The sequence below is a fragment of the Schistocerca gregaria genome, chromosome 1 (assembly GCF_023897955.1).
Source record: "Schistocerca gregaria isolate iqSchGreg1 chromosome 1, iqSchGreg1.2, whole genome shotgun sequence".
Taxonomy (NCBI): domain Eukaryota; kingdom Metazoa; phylum Arthropoda; class Insecta; order Orthoptera; family Acrididae; genus Schistocerca; species Schistocerca gregaria.
This window is the reverse complement of record NC_064920.1, coordinates 441,394,457-441,416,580: the sequence shown is the minus strand read 5'-3', so window position 1 is coordinate 441,416,580 and position 22,124 is coordinate 441,394,457. Positions and strand designations below refer to the sequence as shown.

The following is a 22,124-nucleotide window of genomic DNA, read 5'->3' as shown; positions in this document are numbered from 1 at the left end:
GGCTTCACGGTATACACGGCCGTTGTCCAGCTGCGCAACAACTTCTGCAGTTCCCCATAGGGCGGCCGAAACTGGAGGACTACCGGCGGAAGATGGGAGTCTTTCTTCGGCGCAGGATCGCGCGGTAGCTGGTCCGGCGCGTCAGCGAGCGCGTCGAATGAGTTGGCGACTTCAGTTGGAAGCGTCGTCGATGACTTCATTCGTCTTGCAGTGCGCCGGGCCGGGACAAAACCATCAGCGTCAGGGACGAAATATTGCTTGGCCCTTTTCTCGATCGTCGAGCTGCGAACAGTGGACGTCGCGGCTGTTGCCCTCCTGTTTCCCACTCCGTCTGCGTGGCTGAGGGGCGGTGGAGCTCTCATCTTCAGAATCGGGGAGCGGAGCAGACAGCGCTGTCTTCAAAATTTCCGGAGCTGTGTCCATGAAATCCATAGCCATAGCACTGGTTGTCATAAGTGGGGGGCCAGATGGGGCCGCCGACGGCGCAAGCGCGGCCGGACGGCGATCTGCCACACCCTTCGCGTCGCTAGCAAGCGCAGGTACGTCCTTCTTACGGCTGCACATCTCAGCGACTGTGGGATCCCTTTGTTGCACCAGACCGAAAATGGAACACCCAGAAGAGGGACGGGTGGGCGCGGACCGCAGAGGGAATATCCAGAGCCGCAGCGGACGAAAAACGGAGCAGCAACGCTCCAACAGGTCGTGGTGAGCGGGCGCGGACCGCAGGGGGGAACGCTTTGTACCCCAGACCGTAGACGAAACCCCCAGGAGCGGGTTTGGTGGACGCGGACCGCAGAGGGAACACCTAGAACCGCAGCGGACGGAAAACGGAGCAGCAACGCTCCAGCAGGTCGCAGGGAATGGGCGCGGACCACAGAGGAAGCGCCTGCAGCCGTTGGTGGAGGGGAAAGGCCATAGGCATAAATACTGGACCTATCGGACACAATATCGATAGCTGCTGCTGAGATGCCGAACCGAGCAGACCGCTGTGAAGATGTGAAGGGTGTGGCGGATCGTCGTCCGGCAGAGCTTGCTCTGTCGGCGACCCCATCCGGCCCCCCAACGGCAACAACCCGGCAGATGGACATGGACCACGAGTCGGACAGCTCTACGGACCGGCGCAGTCGTTATGCGACCTCAGCCACGGCTGAGGCAGCGAGTGGTTCGGCGGACGGCTTGTCGGCGGGGCCTGCCCCGTCGGCGGCCGCTAACCGCCGGCCACCTACGACTGTCCGGCCCAGCAGGAACGGAGATACGCAGAGGAGCCGACGGGCACTTTCGGCGGATGGGGGCTTGCCCCTGCACGCCTACGCCCGCGTACTTGACGTTGGCGGCCCGTCGGCGTCGTCCTGCGCTACCAAGGAAAACAGCAGCGCGGCCACAGTGCTGGCCGTTCAGCAAACGAGGGCCGAAACGGATGCTTCGGCAACTGTTCCGGAGCAAACCAAGTCACTGGCGCCAGTGGCTTCAATGGATGTTGCGCATACGCCGGAGGCAGAAAGGCAGCTTGCCTTCCTGATGGGACTGATCCCAGGCACAAAACCGGCAGCTGAAACCATGGAGGTGGAAAAGCACTCGCGCAAGCGGCCTGCCGACGCGAGTGCTGCCACCACCTGCAAGAGGTCTGCCACTAGCTCGAACAGCAGCGCACCCACGCTCCGCACACAGCGGAAAGCATCGAGGAAGGGTAACAAGACCCTTCCCCCGGCCGCTGACGATGAGGGCTTCACACAGCCCTCCCGCAAGCACACAGCCAGAGCTGTCGTGCTCGCCCAACAGTCGGCCATCAACACCGGCAACCGGTACTCCGGCCTCTCAAATGACGCTGGAGAGCCCATGGAGAGCCAACAGCAGAGGAAGTCGCCCCCACCGCCCCCTGTGGTCATCAAGTGGACTGGCGGCTTCAAAGAGTTCCGAGAGAAAATCAAAGCGGTTGTTAAGGGGAACGTGACGTTTCGAGTCGCAGGGCGCGACCTACATCGCGTAATCACCAAAACAGCTGAAGACTACCGTGGGGTCATGGACCTCACCGAAAAGGAGGGGCTTCACAGCTTCACCTACTCCTCGGAGCCGGTGAAGACGCTGAAGGTCGTCTTTCGCAAGCTCCCGTTCAGCATGGACCCAGGGTACCTGCGGGAGCTGCTTGAAGATCTGGGCTTTCCCATCCGCGCCACAGCGCGCATGAAGTCGCCCAGGGACCACTCCGACATGCCGCTGTTTATGGCGGTTCTCGATGACACCATCGAGAACCGCAAAATCTTCCAGCTGACGCACGTGGCCGATGTCGGCGTCACCGTGGAGAAGCTACGCAGGAGACGAGGCCCGCCGCAGTGCTTCAACTGCCAGGCCCTCGACCACGTAGCGAAGTACTGTAAGATGCCTCCTCGCTGCGTCAAATGCGCGGGGGACCACGCCACTAAAGATTGTAAGATTCCGAGAAAGGACGCGCCCACTTGCTGCCATTGCGGCGAGAAACACGTGGCGTGCTACCGCGGCTGCACTGCCTTCCGGCGTGCCACCGCAAAACAACGAGGACAACCGGCGCACTCCGCGCGGGTGCAGTCCGGGAGAAGTTACGCAAACGCTGCCACTGACAAGGCACCCGCCAAGTCAACTGAGCAGCGTCCTGCCGACGCCGCCGTCGAACGGGGGCGTGGCAACCAGTCCGAGCCTGCTCCAGAGGCGGTAGTCGCTCACGGGCGCGGACCGCCGAGAGAGCAGCCTGCAACAGCGAGGAGCGGCCGCCGGCGCGGTCGGCGGAGGGAGCGTCCTGCCCGCGAGACGCCAGCTCCACAGCCTGCTGTTCGAGACCAGGCAGCGGCACCACCCCCAGGCACTGACAGGACTTCTGCAGCGAGTGTCGCGGAAGAAGTCAGGGCCATGAGGGAGGACTTCAAGCTGTTCCTGACACAACTTCCGCAGATGATTGCGTCTGCAGTGCAGTCGGCCGTTCAGGCCATCACCACACCAGCTGTCCCCACACCCAAACATGGATAGGCACATCCAGGGCCTAACCGTTTGTGTGTGGAATGCGAACAGCATCAGAACCCAAGCGGGAGAATTCCGCCAGTTCCTGCGTGATGAGCACGTGGACGTTTGCCTCGTCACCGAGACCTGGCTGAAGCCAGGCGTGGACGTGAGGGCTGCAAATTTCCGCTGCTACCGCACGGACCGGGCAACCCATGGAGGCGGAACGGCGGTGTACGTCAAAACGTCGTTGCGCCATCACCAGGTTCTACTCCCAGAGACGCCGACTCTGGAAACCACGGGCGTTGTCGTCTGCACTTCCGCAGGCCACGTCACGTTCGTGGCAGCGTACCGACAACCGTCGGGACACCTGCAATCCAGGGACATCGAGACGCTGCTGTCGATGCGCGGGCACCTCTTCATCGGCGGCGATCTCAATGCTAAACACCCGGAGTGGAACTCCAGGGTCACCACCATCAGCGGCAGACGACTACTCCGGGTCGCAAACCTCCACGACGCCATAGTGCTGGGTCCCTTCGACCCCACGCACTACCCGAAGCGTGGCCGTCCCGATGTTCTAGACATCGCGATCGTGAAAGGGGCAGCTCACAACGCGATCGCGACCACGCGCTGTGCCCTGTCCTCAGATCACCTGCCAGTGATCTTTGACATGGACACAGACGGGATGGCCCCACCTGAGCACCGCAGCGCCCGCCTCAACACCAATTGGGCGCACTTCCAACAGCACCTAGCAGAGATAGCAGAGACGGTCACCGCCACACCCGATCCGGACGTGGAGGTGGTGGACGCCGCGGTAGCTGCGTTCACCCACTACACACTCGCGGCGGCAGATGCGGCGGCGCCACAGCGACCAAGGAAGCCGATGGATAAATCCAAGCAGCTTCCGCCGGATATCTTGATGTCCATCCGTGAGAAGAACCGGGTCTTCCGTGAGTGGCAGATCACGAGAAGCCCCGCCACCAAACGCCTGCTAAATCGCCTGCGCCGCGAGATATCGGCGGCCGTCAGCCACCACCGAAATCGGGACTGGGCTGGCAAAATAGCCACGCTCAGAATCGATGACGGAAGCGCCTGGGCCGTAACTAAGAGCTTCCTGAGGAAGGGCCAACGCATCCCGCCGCTGCAAGTTGGCAGAGACGTCGTCGCGGAACCAGATGCCAAGGCGAGCGTCCTTGCGGACGCCTTCGTGGAAAACTTTACACCGGTGGACGACGTCGTCGATGACGACATGATCCGCGAGGTGGACGAGCGCCTCCCACTGTACCTGACCCAGCAGGAAGAGGACGACATCCTCACAGAGACAACAGAAGAAGAGGTCCAACATCACCTCAACTTCCTGCAGCCCAGGAAGGCAGGGGGATGTGACAAGATGGGTAACGCACTGCTGAAGAAGCTGCCGCCGGAAGCAGTGCGTGTCGTCACAGCGATATTCAACGCCATCCTTCGCACTGGCGTCTACCCTGCTGCGTGGAAACACGCAGAGGTGGTCGCCATCCCGAAGGCTGGCAAAGATCCTAGGCTGGCGCAAAGCTATCGCCCAATAAGCCTCCTGCCTTCCCTCTCGAAAACCTTCGAGAGGATTTACTCGATCCGACTGCAGCGCCACGTCAGTGAAGAAGGCCTGCTTCCTGACGAGCAGTTCGGATTCCGCCGCGGTCATGCTACGCAGCATCAGCTACTACGACTGGTGGAGCAGGCAATGGGGGCCCTGGAACATCGCGAGTACCTCGGGGCGGTTTTCCTTGATGTTTCTAGGGCCTTCGATAGCGTGTGGCACGACGGCCTCCTGTACAAGCTGCTGGTACAGGGGGTTCCTGTGTCGCACGTCCGCCTTCTCCAGTCGTACCTGCGCGGGCGCACCTTCCATGTGCGCGCTGACGGTGGCGTGTCAACGGCGCGCCACATCCGAGCAGGAGTACCGCAGGGGTCCGTGCTTGGCCCACTGCTGTACTCTCTGTACACCGCCGACGTGCCAAAGACGACGCCGAGGGTGCACCTGGCGCTCTACGCGGACGACACCGCCATCTACACTCGCAGCAAGGACGCGCAGCTAATGCGCCGCCGGCTGCAGCTCTCCTGCAACGAGATTGGAGCCTGGGCCACCAAATGGCGGCTCAAGTTCAACGCCGGGAAAAGCCAGGCGGTGATATTCACGCGCCGCCGCATTCCCGACGCGCTGCTGCAAGTGCGGATCATGGGAGGCCCCATCCCGTGGTCGCGCACAGGAAAATACCTCGGCGTCACCCTCGATCGACGCCTGACGTGGGGTCCACACATCCGGGAGCTGAGGGGCCGAGCGCTCGGCAGGTTGCGCCTGCTGTACCCGCTCCTCAACCCAACGACGACTCTGCCCCCACACTGCGGCCTCTCGCTGTACCTAGCACTCATCAGGCCAGTGCTAGAGTACGCGGCCGTGGTGTGGGGAAACGCGGCAGAAATGCACATCCAGACGCTGCAGCGTGTGCAGAATAAAGCCCTTCGGCTGGCTCTACACCTGCCGAGGGACTACGGCACACGCAGGCTGCACGACGCCGCTGGAGTCCAGATGTTGGAGCGCCGCTTCCGCGCGCTCGCTACACCATTTTATGAGTTGACGAGGACCTTCGAAAACCCGCTGGTCAGGGGGCTGGGAAACCAACCCCACTGGCGCCCAGCGACCAGATGGCCAGACCTGCTGCTGGAGTAATCCAAGCAGCAAGAGAAGAAAAATTACGAAGCGTGAAGACGTGAAGACGAACAAAACGTGAGGACCACAACGACAAATTGCGATCTCTGACGCAGGAACAGCAGGCCCTGCTTAACCTGCCCAAAACGTGCAGTGAATGCACGAGATGTCACGAACGACGACGACAATATCGATAACAAACCTAACTGTTACAGATTGCTGACACAACGAGGACTCCGTACCAGCACCCATCGCCAGCCGCCGAGCAGCACAACGCACAATGCCAAGGTATCGACAAGCATGATACCCACTACTAACAAAACCTATCCTTGCACAACCTATCGCAGGGAGCAAGAAAACCACTACTGCTGTTACCACCCGACCTAACTGTCGCAGAGGTTTTTTTCCCTTGGCTCTTGCCCTGGCACTTTTTTCCTCTGCCCTTAAAACCGCTACCCTTCGTCAGATTTCGACCAATCTATCTCCAGATGAGCGCGTATTAATGGTTAATCCTAACCAGACGTACGCAAACATCGCAGTACCCACATCCTGCGACACCTCACTTTAGTGAATACTAACCCTTATGCAGAGATGGCAGTAGACCTTTTGTGTTGGCCATCATGCCGGTGTGGGCGTGGAGGGGCTCCACCTCTTAATAAAAAAAAAAAAACATAAACAAAACAAAAAAAACTCGAGGAGCGGTCTCAGGTCACACCTGATGAAGGTTACGAGCTACGTGACCGAAATATCGTGCAAGTACGACGCTGATATCCGGCAGAACACCCGACAACACAAGATGTCAAGTGTATCTCTGTTTAGAATATAAGATTATTTGGAGGGGTGATTTGCAATGTATTATTTCAGGATTTATTGTAGCTTATTTGTTGTTTCGTCACATAAGGATTTATTTTTGGGCACAATGCAAATATAAAGAGATAGCTTAGACACACATTTGGGTGCAAGGAAGTTGGAGAACTCAACTATTTGGTGAACGGTACCAAGTCAAAAATCAGTGCACAGTATGCATATAAATTAAGTTTTTGGGGGGATTAATTTATATGTATGTATGTGTTGGATTTAAGGTTTTGGATGGTTTTATGTTAGTTGTAATTTCCAAATTATAAGTTATGGTCACGCCAATTTGAGTGCATGGAGGTCAGAGACATTTGGAAAAGGAAAATTAATAATGCTTACCTAGGACGAAAGATGTATGTTTATGTAGTTATCTGAGAATATTTTGAGAGGAATAATTTATTGTTGTATGGAGTAACGATATGTGTACGCAGCTTCACTTCACGAAATTAAACGAGGGGTGAGAGCTGTTCATATTTGTTGTTAGTTTTCAGTCTAAGGGAGTTATTTAAATTAAAAGAAAATATTAATTTTGCCGATGAAGTCGACTGGGAATCTGTCGCAAGATGCATGCGTCTAGTAGGACTTGAATAATGTGTCAGAATCATTTAAGAATTTACGAACACCTTGCAAAGGCTGTAAATCAAATGTTTACTGTCTAGTTTAGATCTTCCAGGAGCGCTAGTTCTGCTAGGTTCGCAGGAGAGCTTCTGTGAAGTTTGTAAGGTACGAGACGAGGTACTGGCGGAGTTAAAGCTGTGAGGACGGGGCGTGAGTCGTGCTTGGGTAGCTCAGTTGGTAGAACACTTGCCCGCGAAAGGCAAAGGTCCCAAGTGAGAGTCTCGGTCCGGCACACAGATTTAATCTGCCAGGAAGTTTCATAGTTTAGATCTGTTTGTATCGACTCCACTGGGGGAAGCGTTCAGTGCGGATCCTGGGTGGTTTTGGAAAGTGTTTGTTTTCTGGTATCAACAAATTTGTTCCCGCAAAACGTTGTCGATAGAATGCAGAGCCATACAGAATTGCGGAGGGGTACTTGGCTCCGAATCTGTGGAGCGCCGCTGGAGACTTCTTTGTGACGAAAAGGTTCTGTGAAAGTGAGCGCAGTGGTACTGATATTTCTGCGGCATTTCAAATAGACGCTCGATTTTGATAAATGTATAGTTTTATTTGGCATTTAATTAATATGCTGCTATTAATAATTTATGTTAGACGTAAGTTTCTTTGAATTTAAAGCATGCTGCATCAACACCACTGCAAATAATTACACTATTGCTCTGGCGCTTACGATATCTATGTTACTGTATTGGGAATTTGTGCCTTATTCATTTGGGTGCTACTTGATAACATATACGGCACGCCAGCATATTATGAAACGGATGTGTGTGGGTTAACGAGTATTTCGATCTCATTTAAGTATAGGGCCAAAAGAGTCAGCCTTCAGGAATTGTGAAGCGAATCCTGTCGTCCAAGGCCGTGTGCCATAAAAAGCGCGGATTCGCCACGAGATGGGGAAATTCACAGGCGTCTAAATAGTGTGCCGTAGTGTGCGAGTGAGACAGACGAGAACCTGCGTCATAGGGAAACCCTGTGGAAGTCGTTTGTGGCCAGAGAGACGTAGCAGTGTTAAGTATGGCGTGTCTAAGAGCGGCCATAAAGGTACACATTTATGAAAAATATTTAATTCTGTAGTAATGCAGGGAATGAAGCCACAGTAATTTTAATCTACCATCCTTCATAAATTTTCATGGCGATCCCAATAAAACTTGAATACTGATCATATCTATAATAGTTTAGGATATACTATTAAAGTGAAATTCACTCGTTTTGTGACAAAGAACTGACTGCTAAAATCTGAACAGTTAGTCGATCTTAACGATCGGCATTTCATATAGAAGCTTATCATTAAAATGACAAATTTTGTCAATATCAGATCTGCAAGTTCATTTGTTTAAAAAGATATAATAAATGTAAGTTATCAATATTTTCAGCTAAGCATCAGATCATCATTCCCTGCACACAAAACTCATTGCACGAAGACAGCATGTCACCTTATTGAATCATTATGTAATAGAATACTTGTTGTAAAGTTTAGTGAATCATAGTTACTTTTGCTCTTTCTTTATTTATCAGAAAGCACATTGGTGCAAGGTGAGTGGCCGTGACATTCAAAGTTAAGAAGGAAATTGTATTGGTTTTATGTGAAAGAATTTAACAACGGATATTATTGTTACTTTCTTTAGAACGTGAAAGTAGTCAAAATTTGATTATTTAAATATGTTAAGAGGCTGCTGCGTGAACTTACAGAATGCTCAATTACTTTCTGACCTAGCATCGATTATATGTCCTGTTTAATCTTTTATCTAAGTCAGCGAAATAACATAAGACGATACAAAAAAATTTTGTGTTCCTTAACTTTGAATTCTTAATGAAAATTTCATGTAGTGCCTGTATTGTGTGATTTTAAAATTTCGAATAGTCCATGTGTGTCTGCATCAGAATCTACTTCATCTCTGAGTACTTTGTTTTTAACTGCTCTGTGCTAATAGGTTGTTCAACTTCACAATCAAATGTTGTTCTGTCGTTCCTGTAGCTGTCAGATAAACTCAATGAGTGTTTTGCCTCCAGCATTAAGAGAAAACGCAAAGAGTTCAAATCTTCATCTTTTATCATGCACTTTGAAACTTAAATTTACTGGTACATGATTTTTTTCTTCTTCCATTGGCACTACACCCAGGGTAGGACTTAGCCTCCTCAATAATTTTCTGCCTTTCCTCTCTAAGACTTCGCCGTGGACCTCCATTTATGGCAACCGACTCTGGCAGCGTCCTCTCCCACATCGTTGCTCCATCTCAACCTAGGTTGTCCTCTTGCTGTTCTTCCTCAGGTTCAATGTAGCAGGCTTCCCTTGCGGGATCTGTCTATTGAGTCGCATTACATGTCCAGCTCATCTCAGTCTACAGTTTTATGAACTTGACCACATCATCCTCCTTATAGCAGTCATATAGTTCGTCATTCCTTCGACTTCTCCAGGTCCCATTTCCATATAAAGATCCAAATATCCTCCTCAATACACTTCTTTCATGTGATGTCAGTTTATTTTCACCTTTGTAATTGTCCATATATCTGAGCCATAAGTAAGTATGGGGTATATCAGCGCTTTGTAAAGTCGACACTTAGTCCCTCGTGATAGAAGCTTGGATTTAAGATGTCGCAACATTACAAAGTAGCATCGGTTAGAAGCATTTATGTGAGCCATAATTTCACTAAAGGTGGTGCCATTTGCTTCTACCTTTGAGCCCAGATAGGTGAAACATTTCACTCGCTCAAATTTCATTTAATCAAGGGTTATTACATCGTCTTTCCGTCATTAATTCTCAGGCCTATTTTCTCTGCACTCAGTTTTAGAGGTGAAAATGCATTTTGTACATCTCTAAGTGTTCTGCTCATTAAATCCAAGTCATCTGCATATCCCAGCAAGTGTCCAGATTTATAGTAGTCAGTACCTCTTGTCTGTACCCGATTCGCTTACCACTTTTTCAAGCGCCAGGTTGAAAAGTAAGCAGGAAAGCCCATCTCCTTGCCTTAGTCCAGTTCGAGTGGGAAACTGAGGTGACAGCCTGGACTACACTTGTACGGTACACTGGGGGTACTTTAGGGTGACCTCTGTTAAACTCACAAATTTTCCCGGCACTCAAAATTCCCACATTGCCTCGTAAGGTTTGGCCCGTTTTACAGTGTCATATGCAGATTTGAAGTCAACGAAAGGATGATGCACACTAACAATGAATTCATTGGTCTTTTCTACTATTTGCCGGAGAGTAAATATCTGGCTTACAGATGACTTTCCTGGTCTGGACCCGCATTGATAGCTTCCAATAATGTCTTCTGTCATAGGTGAAAGTCTACTAAACAGGATATTTGATAGTACTTTATATATACTATTTAAGAGTGTTATGCCTCTATAGTTGCTGCATTCAAGTAGATCTCATTTCTTATGCATCAGACACACTATCCCTATCTTCCATTCTTCTGGCAACGCTTCCTTTTCCCAGATGAGGCACACAATCTTGTAGATCCTACGATTTAGCTCAACTCCTCCAGCTTTCAATAGTTCAGATGTTATATTGTCAGTCCCTGGTGCTTTATTGTTCTTCAATCGCGCCAATTGCTTTGTTCACTTCTTTTCGGGAAGGGGGAGATGCTATGGCAAAAGGCGCTACAGTCTGGAACCGCGCGACCGCTACGGTCGCAGGTTTGAATCCTGCCTCAGGCAGGGAAGTGTGTGATGTCCTTAGGTTAGTTAGGTTTAAGTAGTTCTAAGTTCTAGGGGACTGATGACCAGAAGTTAAGTCCCATAGTGCTCAGAGCCATTTGAACCATTTTGAACCTCCGGTAGGGGACTCTGAAGCATCCAACAGTTCACTGATATACTCTACTCAACACTGCAATACCTCTTGATCATCGGTTAGTAGTGTCCCATGTTTACTTTTGCACAGGTTGGTGTGCGGCTTAAATGCTCTTATTTCACTATTAATTTTCTGATAAAATGTTCTAATATGATTTGTTTTTCCAGTTGTCTCCAGTTCTTCAATCTGCTTTCTTTCCCATTCCCTTTTCTTTCTCCGATGCAGTTTCTTCTCTTCTTTCCTTTTATCTTGATAATTTCTTACCACTAGACGAGTATATGATTTCTCAAGCATTTTGCTGTACGCCAGATTTTTCTCCTGACTTACTCTCTTTCATTATTCGCCAAACAAGGGATTCCTCAGCTGTTTTCCTTCTTTCCCTAGCACTTCTTCTGATGCCTTAATGACTGCATCCCTTCAAACGTGTCATTCCTGATCCAGATTGTCACTTACACTAGGGGTGTATAATGCAAGATTCTCAGCAACCTTCTCAGAGTACGTTTTACAGATGTTTTCATTTTTTATCTTCGATACCACATACTTACATTGAGGTGTTCCTTTAAATTTTCTTGCATTGGATATTCTAGCTCTTAATTTTGCAATTACAAGGTAGTGGTCTGAATCTACATTAACTCTTTAATAAGTACGTACATATAGTAAATTTGAGGAATGCCTGGCATCAATAATTACATAATCAATTTGGTTGAAGGCAAGCTGACCAGGGCTACATCATGTTGCTTTATGAATCCTTTTCTGTGGGAACACAGTGCTACCTACAACCATGTTATGTGACAGCGCAAACTGAATGACTCTGTGGCGACTGCCATTGGTGTATTCATGAAGGCTGATCTTTCCTATTGCTGGGAGGTAATGGTCTTCCTTAGCCATCTGTACAGTGAGGTCTCAAATAATTATTTTAGTGTGATACACAGGGAATCTGTCATAAATTCTCTGGAGGTTCTAAAAGAAGGTGTCTTTATCCCCGTCATCTGATACTTCTGTGGGTGCACGTACGTTGATTTATTTATTTATATTTATTTATTTATTGTTCCGTGGGACCAAATTAAGGAGACGTCTCCATGGTCATGGAACGAATAAATACATGAAATTATGACACGATAGTAGAAACAGATAAAATGAAAAATAAAAAAACATATTCAGGCGACAAGTCGTAAGTTTAAATAAAGAAAATCAACAATGTAACACTGGCATTTGCTTAATTTTTTAGCTCTCTCCAGGAGCTCCTCGACAGGATAGGAGTGAGCCATGAGGAAACTCTGCAGTTTAGACGTAAAAGAGTTTGGGCTACTGCTAAGATTTTTGAGTTCTTGTGGTAGCTTATTGAAAATGGATACAGCATAACACTGCACTTCTTTCTCCACAACAGTGCATTCCACATGCAGATTGGATTTCTGCCTAGTATTAACTGAGTGAAAGCTGCTAACCCTTGGGAATAGGCTAATATTTCCAACAACAAACGACATTAAAGAAAATATATACTGTGAGGGCAATGTCAGAATTCCCAGACTATTGAATAGGGGTCGACAAGAGGTTCTCTAACTTACACCAAATATAGTCCGAACAACCCGTTTTTCAGCCAAAAATACCCTTTTTAAATCAAAAGAATACCATGCAACATAAGCGTATGAAAATATGCGGAGTAGACTACTTTTCGTGTTGAAGTGTCACTTATTTCAGATACTGTTCTAATGGTAAATAAGACAGCATTTAGTTTCTGAAAAAGATCCTGGACATGGGCTTTCCACAACAGCTTACTATCTATCCGAACGCCTAGGAACTTGAACTGTTCCGTCTCGCTTATAATATGCCCATTCTGTCTGATCGAACTATCGGTTCTTGTTAATTGTGAGTTAGAAACTGTAAAAACTGAGTCTTTCTGTGATTTACCAAAAAATTCTTTTCTACAAGCCACGAACTTATTTCATGAACTACATTATTTGATACTGTTTCCATATTACACACAAGATCCTTCACTACCAAGCTGGTGTCATCAGCAAACAGAAATATTCTTGAATCACCTGTAATACTAGAAGGCATATCATTTACATAAATAAGAAACAGCAGTGGCCCCAGCACTGACCCTTGGGGAATGCCCCACTTAACAGTGCCCCATTGGGACTGAACATCACTACCACTTTCAATATTGCGGAGAATTACCTTCTGCTTTCTGTTCTTTAAGTAAGAGGCGAATCAATTGTAAGCTACTCCCCTTACTCCATAATGGACCAACTTCTGCAGTAATATTTTGTGGTCAACACAGTCAAAAGCCTTCGTTAAATCAAAGAAAACACCTAGCGTTCGCAACCTTTTATTTAATCCGTCCAAAACCTCACAGAGAAAAGGGAATATAGCATTTTCAGTTGTTAAACCATTTCTAAAACCAAACTGAACATTTGACAGCAAATTATGTGAATTCCAGTAACCTTGTATTACAACCTTCTCGACAACTTTAGAAAACACCTATGCCATAGGAATAGGTCTAAAATTGTCCACATTATCCCTGTCTCCCTTTTTATAAAGTGGCTTCACTACCGTGTAATTTAATCAGTCAGGAAACCGACCACTCCTAAAGGGAAAGTTATAGGTATGGATAATACTGGTCTAACATACATAGAACAATATTTCAGTATTCTGCTAGATACCCCGTCATATCCATGAGAGTTCTTGGCCTTTAGTGATTTAATTATTAACTCAGTCTCCCTCTTGTCCGTATCATGGAGGAGCATTTCAGGTAACAGTCTCGGAACACTTTTTTCTAAGAGCGCTATATGATTCCCTGTTGGGACTAGGTTTCTATTGAGTTCACCTGCTATATTCAGAAAGTGATTATTAAATACTGTACATATATGCGACTTACCATTAACACGGACATTCCCACTACGCACTGATTCCATATCCTCGACTTTCTCTACAGACCAGCCACTTCCTTTACGACTCACCATACGGTTTTAATTTTATCCTGAGACTTAGCTGTTCTATCTGCATACTACATACTTTTTGCCTTCCTAATAACATTTTTAAGCACCATACAATACTGTTTGTAATGGGCTGCTGCATTTAGACTTTGACTGTGTCTAACGTTTTGATGTAATTGCCACTTTGTTCTACAAGATATTCTTATCCCTATAGTCAGCCACCCAGGCTGCCTGTTTGTGCTAGTACCCTGTTTTGAACGTTCTAACGGAAAGCAACTTTCAAAGAGCACGAGAAAAGTCTTGAGGAAAGCCTTATATTTATCGTCTACTGCATCAGCGCTATAAACATCTTGCCACTATTGTTCCTTGATAAGGTTTACAAAGATCTCTACAGCAATTGGATCAGCTTTCCTAAACAGCTGATGGCTATATTTAACACGTGTTGCTGCACAAAGATCTTTTAGAGTTACAATTTGTGCATCATTATCTGAAAGGCCATTCACCTTTTTGCTAACAGAATGCCCGTCTAGTAATTCGGAATGAACAGAAATGTTGTCTGTGGTTGTTCTACTGTTCCCTTGCTCTCTCGTTGGAAAGAATACGGTTTGCATAAGATTATATGAATTAAGGAGCTCTACCAGCATCCTTTTTCTTGCACAATCACTTATCACAATTGATCAATGTGTAGTTTGAGAATCGGGCCTTCAATCTTATATTTGAGATTCTAGATGTTATTCCAGTGAATCCACTCACAAGGTGCACAAATTTTTGTCTTACCGCGAGCCCTGTACCAAATTCCTTGTGGCTCTCTGGACCATGGTTGAAAATTATTCAGCTTTTGATATCAAGCTCTCTGCGTCCAGTCCATGGCCTTTCCTGTAGATCAATTATGCCTGCCTTGGTTTTATCGAGTTGATATAGCAGTGTCCTGAGGACCCCCGCCCTGTATAGCGTTGGTACGTTCCAAGTTCCAATAAATACACTATTTCTTCGTTTTCGTTTGCCTTTAACAGTGCCATGTCGTCGTCCATAAATCCGTCCGGCTTCTTTACTCTGAGATTTCTGAACAAGAATGAGTTACTTGTAACATTACTTCAGCATCGCAAATATTTAACATCGTTTTGTATTCACGAAGAAAATCTACATCCAAAATTTCTTCTGTAGACAAAAGAGAAACGATCAGAATATTCGCAGAAAACTTCTGTCCCCGACTTACGAAAACTAACGAAGTCTGATTACATACATCTACACTCTTTCCTTGAGTCAGTCATTTCAATTTAGTACTTAATAGTGGCAAAGTTGGGTAGTCTGATGAGTGAGTACATTTACAAAACATTGTCTCACTAATCGCATTAAATGTGCTTCCAGAATCAAGTACGGCATAAAGTAACACGTTACCTATGGAAATTTTTACAATTGGATTTTCAAGTGTGTGTTCACAGTCGCCATTTTCTTTAACAATGTGTCTCTAATGTCATCAAAACCTACAAACCTTCGTATGCAGACTGTCGGCAACTGTAAACGGAGCTGCTAGTCATTGCTCTGTCGGTTCGTTGTGTCTGGAGCTGTTGCATGGCTTGGGCGATTTGATTTCTACAGTTGCACCGTGCTCAGAATTTGAATTTCTGGGATCACGCCAGTTTTGATTACATCTGTCATCGTAATTGTTTCGTCTTACATAACTGTTATTGGTATTATTGTCACGCGGGCTCGATGTCTTATTTCTGGAACCTGAGCACCACGTTCGGAATCAGAATTTGTGCTTCGGATCAGGCCAATTTCGATTTATTCTGTCATTACGTCTGAAATTGTGTTCACTGACATGACGCCTGTTTACGCGATTTCTGTTCTTGTCCTGATAATTCGGATTGTCACGACAATCATTTCTCGAGCATCTGTAATGTGTGTTGTAGGTCTGGTGTGTCATATCAGGCCTGCCTTCGTCACGTCTCTCATGATAGTGTTAACGCAAATTGCGTCTACGTTTTCGGTTACACCGCGGACGATAGTTTTCCGAATTATGATTATCATTGTTTCTGTGAGTGTGATAATTATTGTCAAATTCAAGTACTTTCAAAAGATGCTGGAAAGCTTCCAAGTCATCCTTAGAACGTCCTGCCAAAATTCTATGGCGTAATATGACAGGTAATTTAGTCAATCAAATGCGGATTAATTCTGACAAACTGTACGAGTTAGTTAAATATCTGTTCATGCACACCATACTGCACAGATGTCGAGAAATTCGATTGTCCATAATTCTACATCATAATAATGTTGTTTTACGGGAACTTGAGCTGTTTCAGAGCAGTAAGCGGACAAGAATGCGTGAAAAAAATCTCCGTACTTGTAACATTCACGAGCTATCGCTCTCTTTATTGCCGCTGGTTCTTCTTCGAGACAAATGCGGATGAATTCAAGTTTGTGCTCAGTTCGATATGTTGGTGGTAAAGAATAGTGAAATTGTTGTAACGACTGTCTTGGTAGAATTTCATTGCCGGCACTGCGAAAAACTTTAAATTTCGTAATTGTGAGAAAATGTTTGAATCAAAACCATCGTTTTTCTGAACGGATGAGTTTTTTCTTATACCGCAGCTGGCGTTCCAGTCATTGTGTCATGCAAACATGTGACGTTCTCGAGAGAAGTGATCAACATTTTCAAAATTAGTGCGCTCATTGTGATTTCCAGCATGATAATTATTGAACGTACTGATATCGTTGTAGAGGCCGATCTCTTCTTCAATATTGGCAAGCTGTTCCTGTATCTTTCTTATGTCACGCCTATTTTACTGATTAATTGTCATCTGCCCTTCTTTAAAACGTCGCAGGGACTGAAATTCTTCGGTAGCAGCGAACGGAAGCGACTGAATGTCATCTGGCCTTTTATCTGAATCACTGTTCGTTTGCGTTATTCTCTCCATAACTCTTCGTCGCGTTTTACAGCTGTTCAAACTCAGAGTTTGCGTATGCACGCAACAGTAGAATCAGTAGTAGAAAAAAATGTTTCAGATGGCACTGAGTACTATGGGACTTAACTTCTGAGGTCATCAGTCCCCTAGAACTTAGAACTACTTAAACCTAACTAACCTTTTAAGGACATCACATGCCCGAGGCAGGATTCGAACCTGCGACCGTAGCGGTCACCCGGTTCCAGACTGTAGCGCCTAGAACCGGCTCAGTAGCCGACTTTCCGATGAAAAAAGGGGATGAACGTCCAACTTTTAATGTTATCTGGATGGCCAGTTGGGGCCACGACCAGACTGACCTCTGCTAACAACTCTGTCAGGCGGCGTAAATGTGCTCCAAGGAAACGGTGTGGATCACGTGGCCGGCGTACATGTGGTGCTCGCATCACGGGGTGAGGTTATATGCATATAGTCTCGTCCAATCTTATCCACTCGGCCAGGCCACTTTTTGTTTTCCTCACCCATTAACTGTCTTTTTGCCGTCACAGTGCTAGATTTGCATCTGGTGGTGAAAACTGGAATTACCTTTATCGAGCGTAAATTTGTACCGCATTAACGTATTAGAATATCTACCAAGTTTCCCTGTCATACGATGATTACAGCCCACACTAGACCTCTGTGAGTAGCTGCACATTAATTATAATCACCCTGTACTTTGCGCTCTGTATGATGGTCCTCTCGTCGTGATCCTGTCAGGCCGCAAGGGGAGCGGTTGCCACTGTTTCTGTACAAGCTGAATACGAAGCAAAGATGTTATTTGCCGCACTACGATATAAAAAGGTCAGAGTTCTGCTGCCTTGTTGACCACTGGTGTAAGAGAATATCCTTACGTGGAAAGAGCACCATCTTCCACATACCAAACAGCTGACTGTGGCGAGCAGGGAACAGCAGGTGGCAAGGGATCTGCTGGATGATGGGTCGGCAGGAAGCGCGCTTGTAACACCCGTGCTGATGACTCACAAAGGCGCCGTCAACGGGAAGCGCAGTTTCCAAGGCTGCGTGCGACCACCTGCTGTCTCCGTTGTAGGAAAGTTGCAAAGCAAGGAGGAAATAATCGCGCGAGAGGGAAGCTTATGATACAAGTGAATTGTAGTTCAACAACAGAACGATTAAACTTTCTGTCTGATGCTTGACTTGTACCGCAACGAGTATTGCAACCCGCCACATCCGTGTGAAAAAAAATTCTTCATTCAAAGAGCGATACCCTTGCCTTGTATTAAGAGCCACCTTCAATGTTTGAATAAATCATCTTGAGCCGCTAGCATCTGTGTTTTGCCATTGCCCTCTCTGCAGTTATCACCCTTTGCCTTCGTTTACCATTTTACATTTAGCGAACATCATACCACCAACTCTTCATCACGTCTCGTCGTCCGATTGTTCAACAATTTGTGTACTGCAGCTTCTGATGACAACCATACCATCAGCCGTTTATACACGTCTCACTCCTATTCAACTTCGACAACAATCTATGCCTTTGCTGCCTCTTCCTCAATCCTACCTGCGCTTCCCAGCTTTTCACATGGCCAGGCACAAGCATAGTTCCTACAGTTTGTATCCTGATGTATCATTATCATCGAGCTCATCACTCTGTACATAGCATACAAAACAGTTGAATCAACATCTTCAGAATTTCACAGATCAGAAACAGCATCAGTATCATCCACAAGACCCACAGTCACAACAGCTTCATCTGAAGCACCAATCTTATCTCGTATATAAACTATGTCACTAACCTAAATAAGCCTCAAATTATACTCGATACAAGAATGAGATTTTCACTCTGCAGCGCAGTGTGCGCTGATATGAAACTTCCTGGCAGATTCAAACTGGGTGCCGGACCGAGACTCGAACTACTGTGAGGATGGGGCGTGAGTCGTGCTTGGGTATCTCAGATGGTAGAGCACTTCCCAGCGACAGGCAAACGTCCCGAGTTCGAGTCTCGGTCCGACACACAGTTTTAATCTTCCATGAAGTTTCATACTCGATACAGCTTCTGCTGTCAACAGACGAACACTTTCTGATTTTAACTTACTGCTGCTTTATAATTTTCCTGCCGGTTTGCCCATGTATTCCTGGTCTCGCATGGAAAGACCTCTTATTCTGTCTCAGCTTCCGTTGATCGCAGGTCCTAACTGCTGTGGTCAAAAGGTTGGCATAGATGTAGAATGGAGAAGGTTAAATGATATCTTAACACAAAACCTGAATTCCATATACCAAAAAGCCCTCTGCAACAGCTCGGTTTCTGTAGCCCGCATTGCCTTATTTACTACGAACCTTTTGCCCAAGGTAGTAAACATCTTACCTCTTATCATTTCTATGCTGATCACCTCCTAAAACAATGTCTGAAACCAAAATCGCCTCCGCGCGTGGTAGCCTCTCGGACTTTAAGGGGAACTTGCCCCGGTTTGCGCGGCTCCCGCCGTCGGAGGATCGAGTCCTCCCTCGAGCCTGGACGTGTGTGTTCTCCTTAGCATAAGTTGTTTTAAGTTAGCTTACGTAGTGTGTAAGCCTAGGTACCGATGACCTCAACAGTTTGGCCCCATAGGAACTTACCAACACCCCCACCACCAAAATCACAGCAAGTAATTTTTGCTACCTATCGCACCACAGCTACTCCTTAAAAGTAAGGCAAAGCTTCACTGATTCACATTCACATCCCCACTCCAGCAGCAGAAGGTATTATCCATCTCGTTACCATTGTCTTTCAAAATATTCTCAATTTCGTAAAAAAAATTTCATGGCCTCCTACTTCATATTCTGCCTCAATGCTACTGCCAAATATTTTCAATGTCACTCTCATTTCCTATTTTACAATGTATACACTCTTGTTTAACGCCAAAACAACTTACCTTTGTACAGCACATCTCATTCTACCGCACCCAACCTCGTTATAACAGTAATATTCCACGCCCATTACTAAAAACTTACGAAGCTGCTTCCTCAAATACATACTCTTAACATCAGCTCTCAGTTCACACACCCATTTACCCTCTGATACTACTCCATTCACTTATTTGTCACACAGCCTTCAGTCGACGTACATATCAGGAGAATAATACAGGAGAATAAATTACTATCTTAATATCACAACTGCTCCTATCTTTATCACATCAAGTTAATATGTTTTAAAACTGACCATCATTAATTTGATCACTGTTGTAAACGTAATTAGAACTCATTTTTGAAAAGTTTGTGTGTTTTTGGAATTGGAAAAAATATGGAAAAGAACGCAAGGAGCCGAAAGTGAAAGTAGTATTCATTTGCGCTACGATAAGTCAGTATACACAGCTATATCATTAATTCAGTACACACAGATATGATTTTAGCTCGTCAATCTTGCCACGGTGTAGGAATTTATTATAACCACTAGTCCATTTTTACACACTCTGATTAGTTTATATACGAGATACTATGGAGGAGTTGTTTTTATTAGCTGGTAACCAATACTCCAAGATGGCTGCCAAGCCTGTTACAATACTCCCTATATACTGAGACTAGAATGTCGAAACTCATAATTTTTTAAACATGGCGAACCTATTTATTTAACTTGAAAATTACAAGTTCATGCAGTCGGCAGGAGAAGTAAGTAATCAGATCTCTATTGGCACAACCGATCGATTAGGGTCGTTTAAGCGCCTTTTGTTGTGCATTAATTGTTTGTTTGAATATTCTACCATGTTGCCTATATCCCCTACATAGGTCATACAAAATGACATGTTTGTTATTATCCAATCAAAGCATAACATGGTTTATATCGATGATACTTAAACTGCACTCACTCTTCACGCTGCAACAGGTTGTATCTAAAATTGTTAACTAAATAGGTAGCAAGGCGAGTTTCGAATAACATCGTATCAGCTCAGAAATACAGTCACACAGATTCTGGAAATCCTTCAGTGGAATAACCAGTTGCATTGTACATTTAAAAACTGTTAATCACATATGTGTGGCCTGAACTATTTCTTAATCGTTCAGATTTTGCGACCTAGTACCTCAAAAAAGTTCATAAATACTGGCGTTATACTGTTGTACACAAGGAGCACAGTTCAGCCTGGTAATGTTACTAATGTTTTTCAGTGATATATTTACAAATATATCGATAATAACCCACTGGTAGCGACAGCGCTGCCCATTTATTAATGGACACAGTCAGGTGGCATTGCAACAAAACTTACAGTATTAACAGAAGCGACACGCAGCGGTACGGCACTGTCTCTCTACAGTGCGGGTCCCGGCGTACTCGGCCATTCCTGGTGACAATGAGACCTCAGTTCAAAGTACTAAAGCCGGCGTGATAGTTAAATTTTCAGATACATGGTGGGATGACAGAACGTTCGCATCCTGTCCAAGTGTATGTTTTCTGATATTACAAGTAATAATATCACAATAGAAATACGACCAAATCACTTCAGGTAACGGTACTTATTGAGCCTGGAGTGATCCAAATACGTTTCTGCATATCTTAGTCAAAAGCTGACAAATGATGTTTGCACGTAGACTATGAGCGCAAGGTGCAAATTTAATTACCGAGGAGCTGTTTGTTTTGGATAAAAGTGTACTTATTTGGGGGCGTAATTTATTATAAGATCTACAGATTTAGTCCAAGCAGAGTGAGTAGATGCCACAACTCCATTAGTGTCAACATTTTTTCCAGGAACAAATTTCTGTAAATGAGGCGAATGGTGAAATTCACAAGGACGCTACACCTGGCGAAAAATAAGGAAATTCCAAAAATTGCATTTAAAATATCTCAAATTTTCACTGTTACAGCACATTTGTGGCTAGGTGCATTATGCTAATGAAAGAAAGCTTTCTGCCATCCAAATAGTACTGAACGCTTTGCATGGGGGCTTAATTATATAATGAAAATATAATTTTAGTAGATGTGAGTCCGGTTACGACGTCTCGTAACTGGTTGGCCCTGACTAGCATCAGTACGCAATCTGGCTGCATAAAATAACAATACAGAATGAACGGAAATTTCCGTTAACACAATTGATTAATTAAGTCCCCAGCAACTATAAAAGCTACGAAATAACAAAGCACAAGTATAACCGTTCTGTGTGTGGTACTGTGACTCAACGTACATCTATGTGGCACAGTTCTTCCTCAATACGACAAGAAATTTTAAACACCATTTACAATGAACTAATTACAAAAAACCAGAAATACTATAATTGCACATAGAAACCAGAATTACAAGTCTAATACATGAACACGAGCCATATGCTTTGTTGACTGAACCTGTGACCAACAGGCATTATTATTAAGGAGATTTGAAATAAAAAATTGTTACCTCCATATATACTGC

General features: G+C 46.0%; 1 protein-coding gene across 1 annotated transcript in view; it reads left to right on the top strand.

Annotated features, from left to right (window-relative positions):
- The first annotated feature begins 966 nt into the window (after window positions 1-966).
- Window positions 967-22,124, top strand: part of LOC126353130 (nucleolar and coiled-body phosphoprotein 1-like) — a 38,024-nt gene continuing 16,866 nt past the window's right edge. The window contains exons 1-2 of the mRNA XM_050002744.1: window positions 967-1,932; window positions 2,599-2,930. Coding sequence (XP_049858701.1) covers window positions 967-1,932; window positions 2,599-2,930 — 1,298 coding nt within the window. The remainder of the gene's footprint in view (window positions 1,933-2,598; window positions 2,931-22,124) is intronic.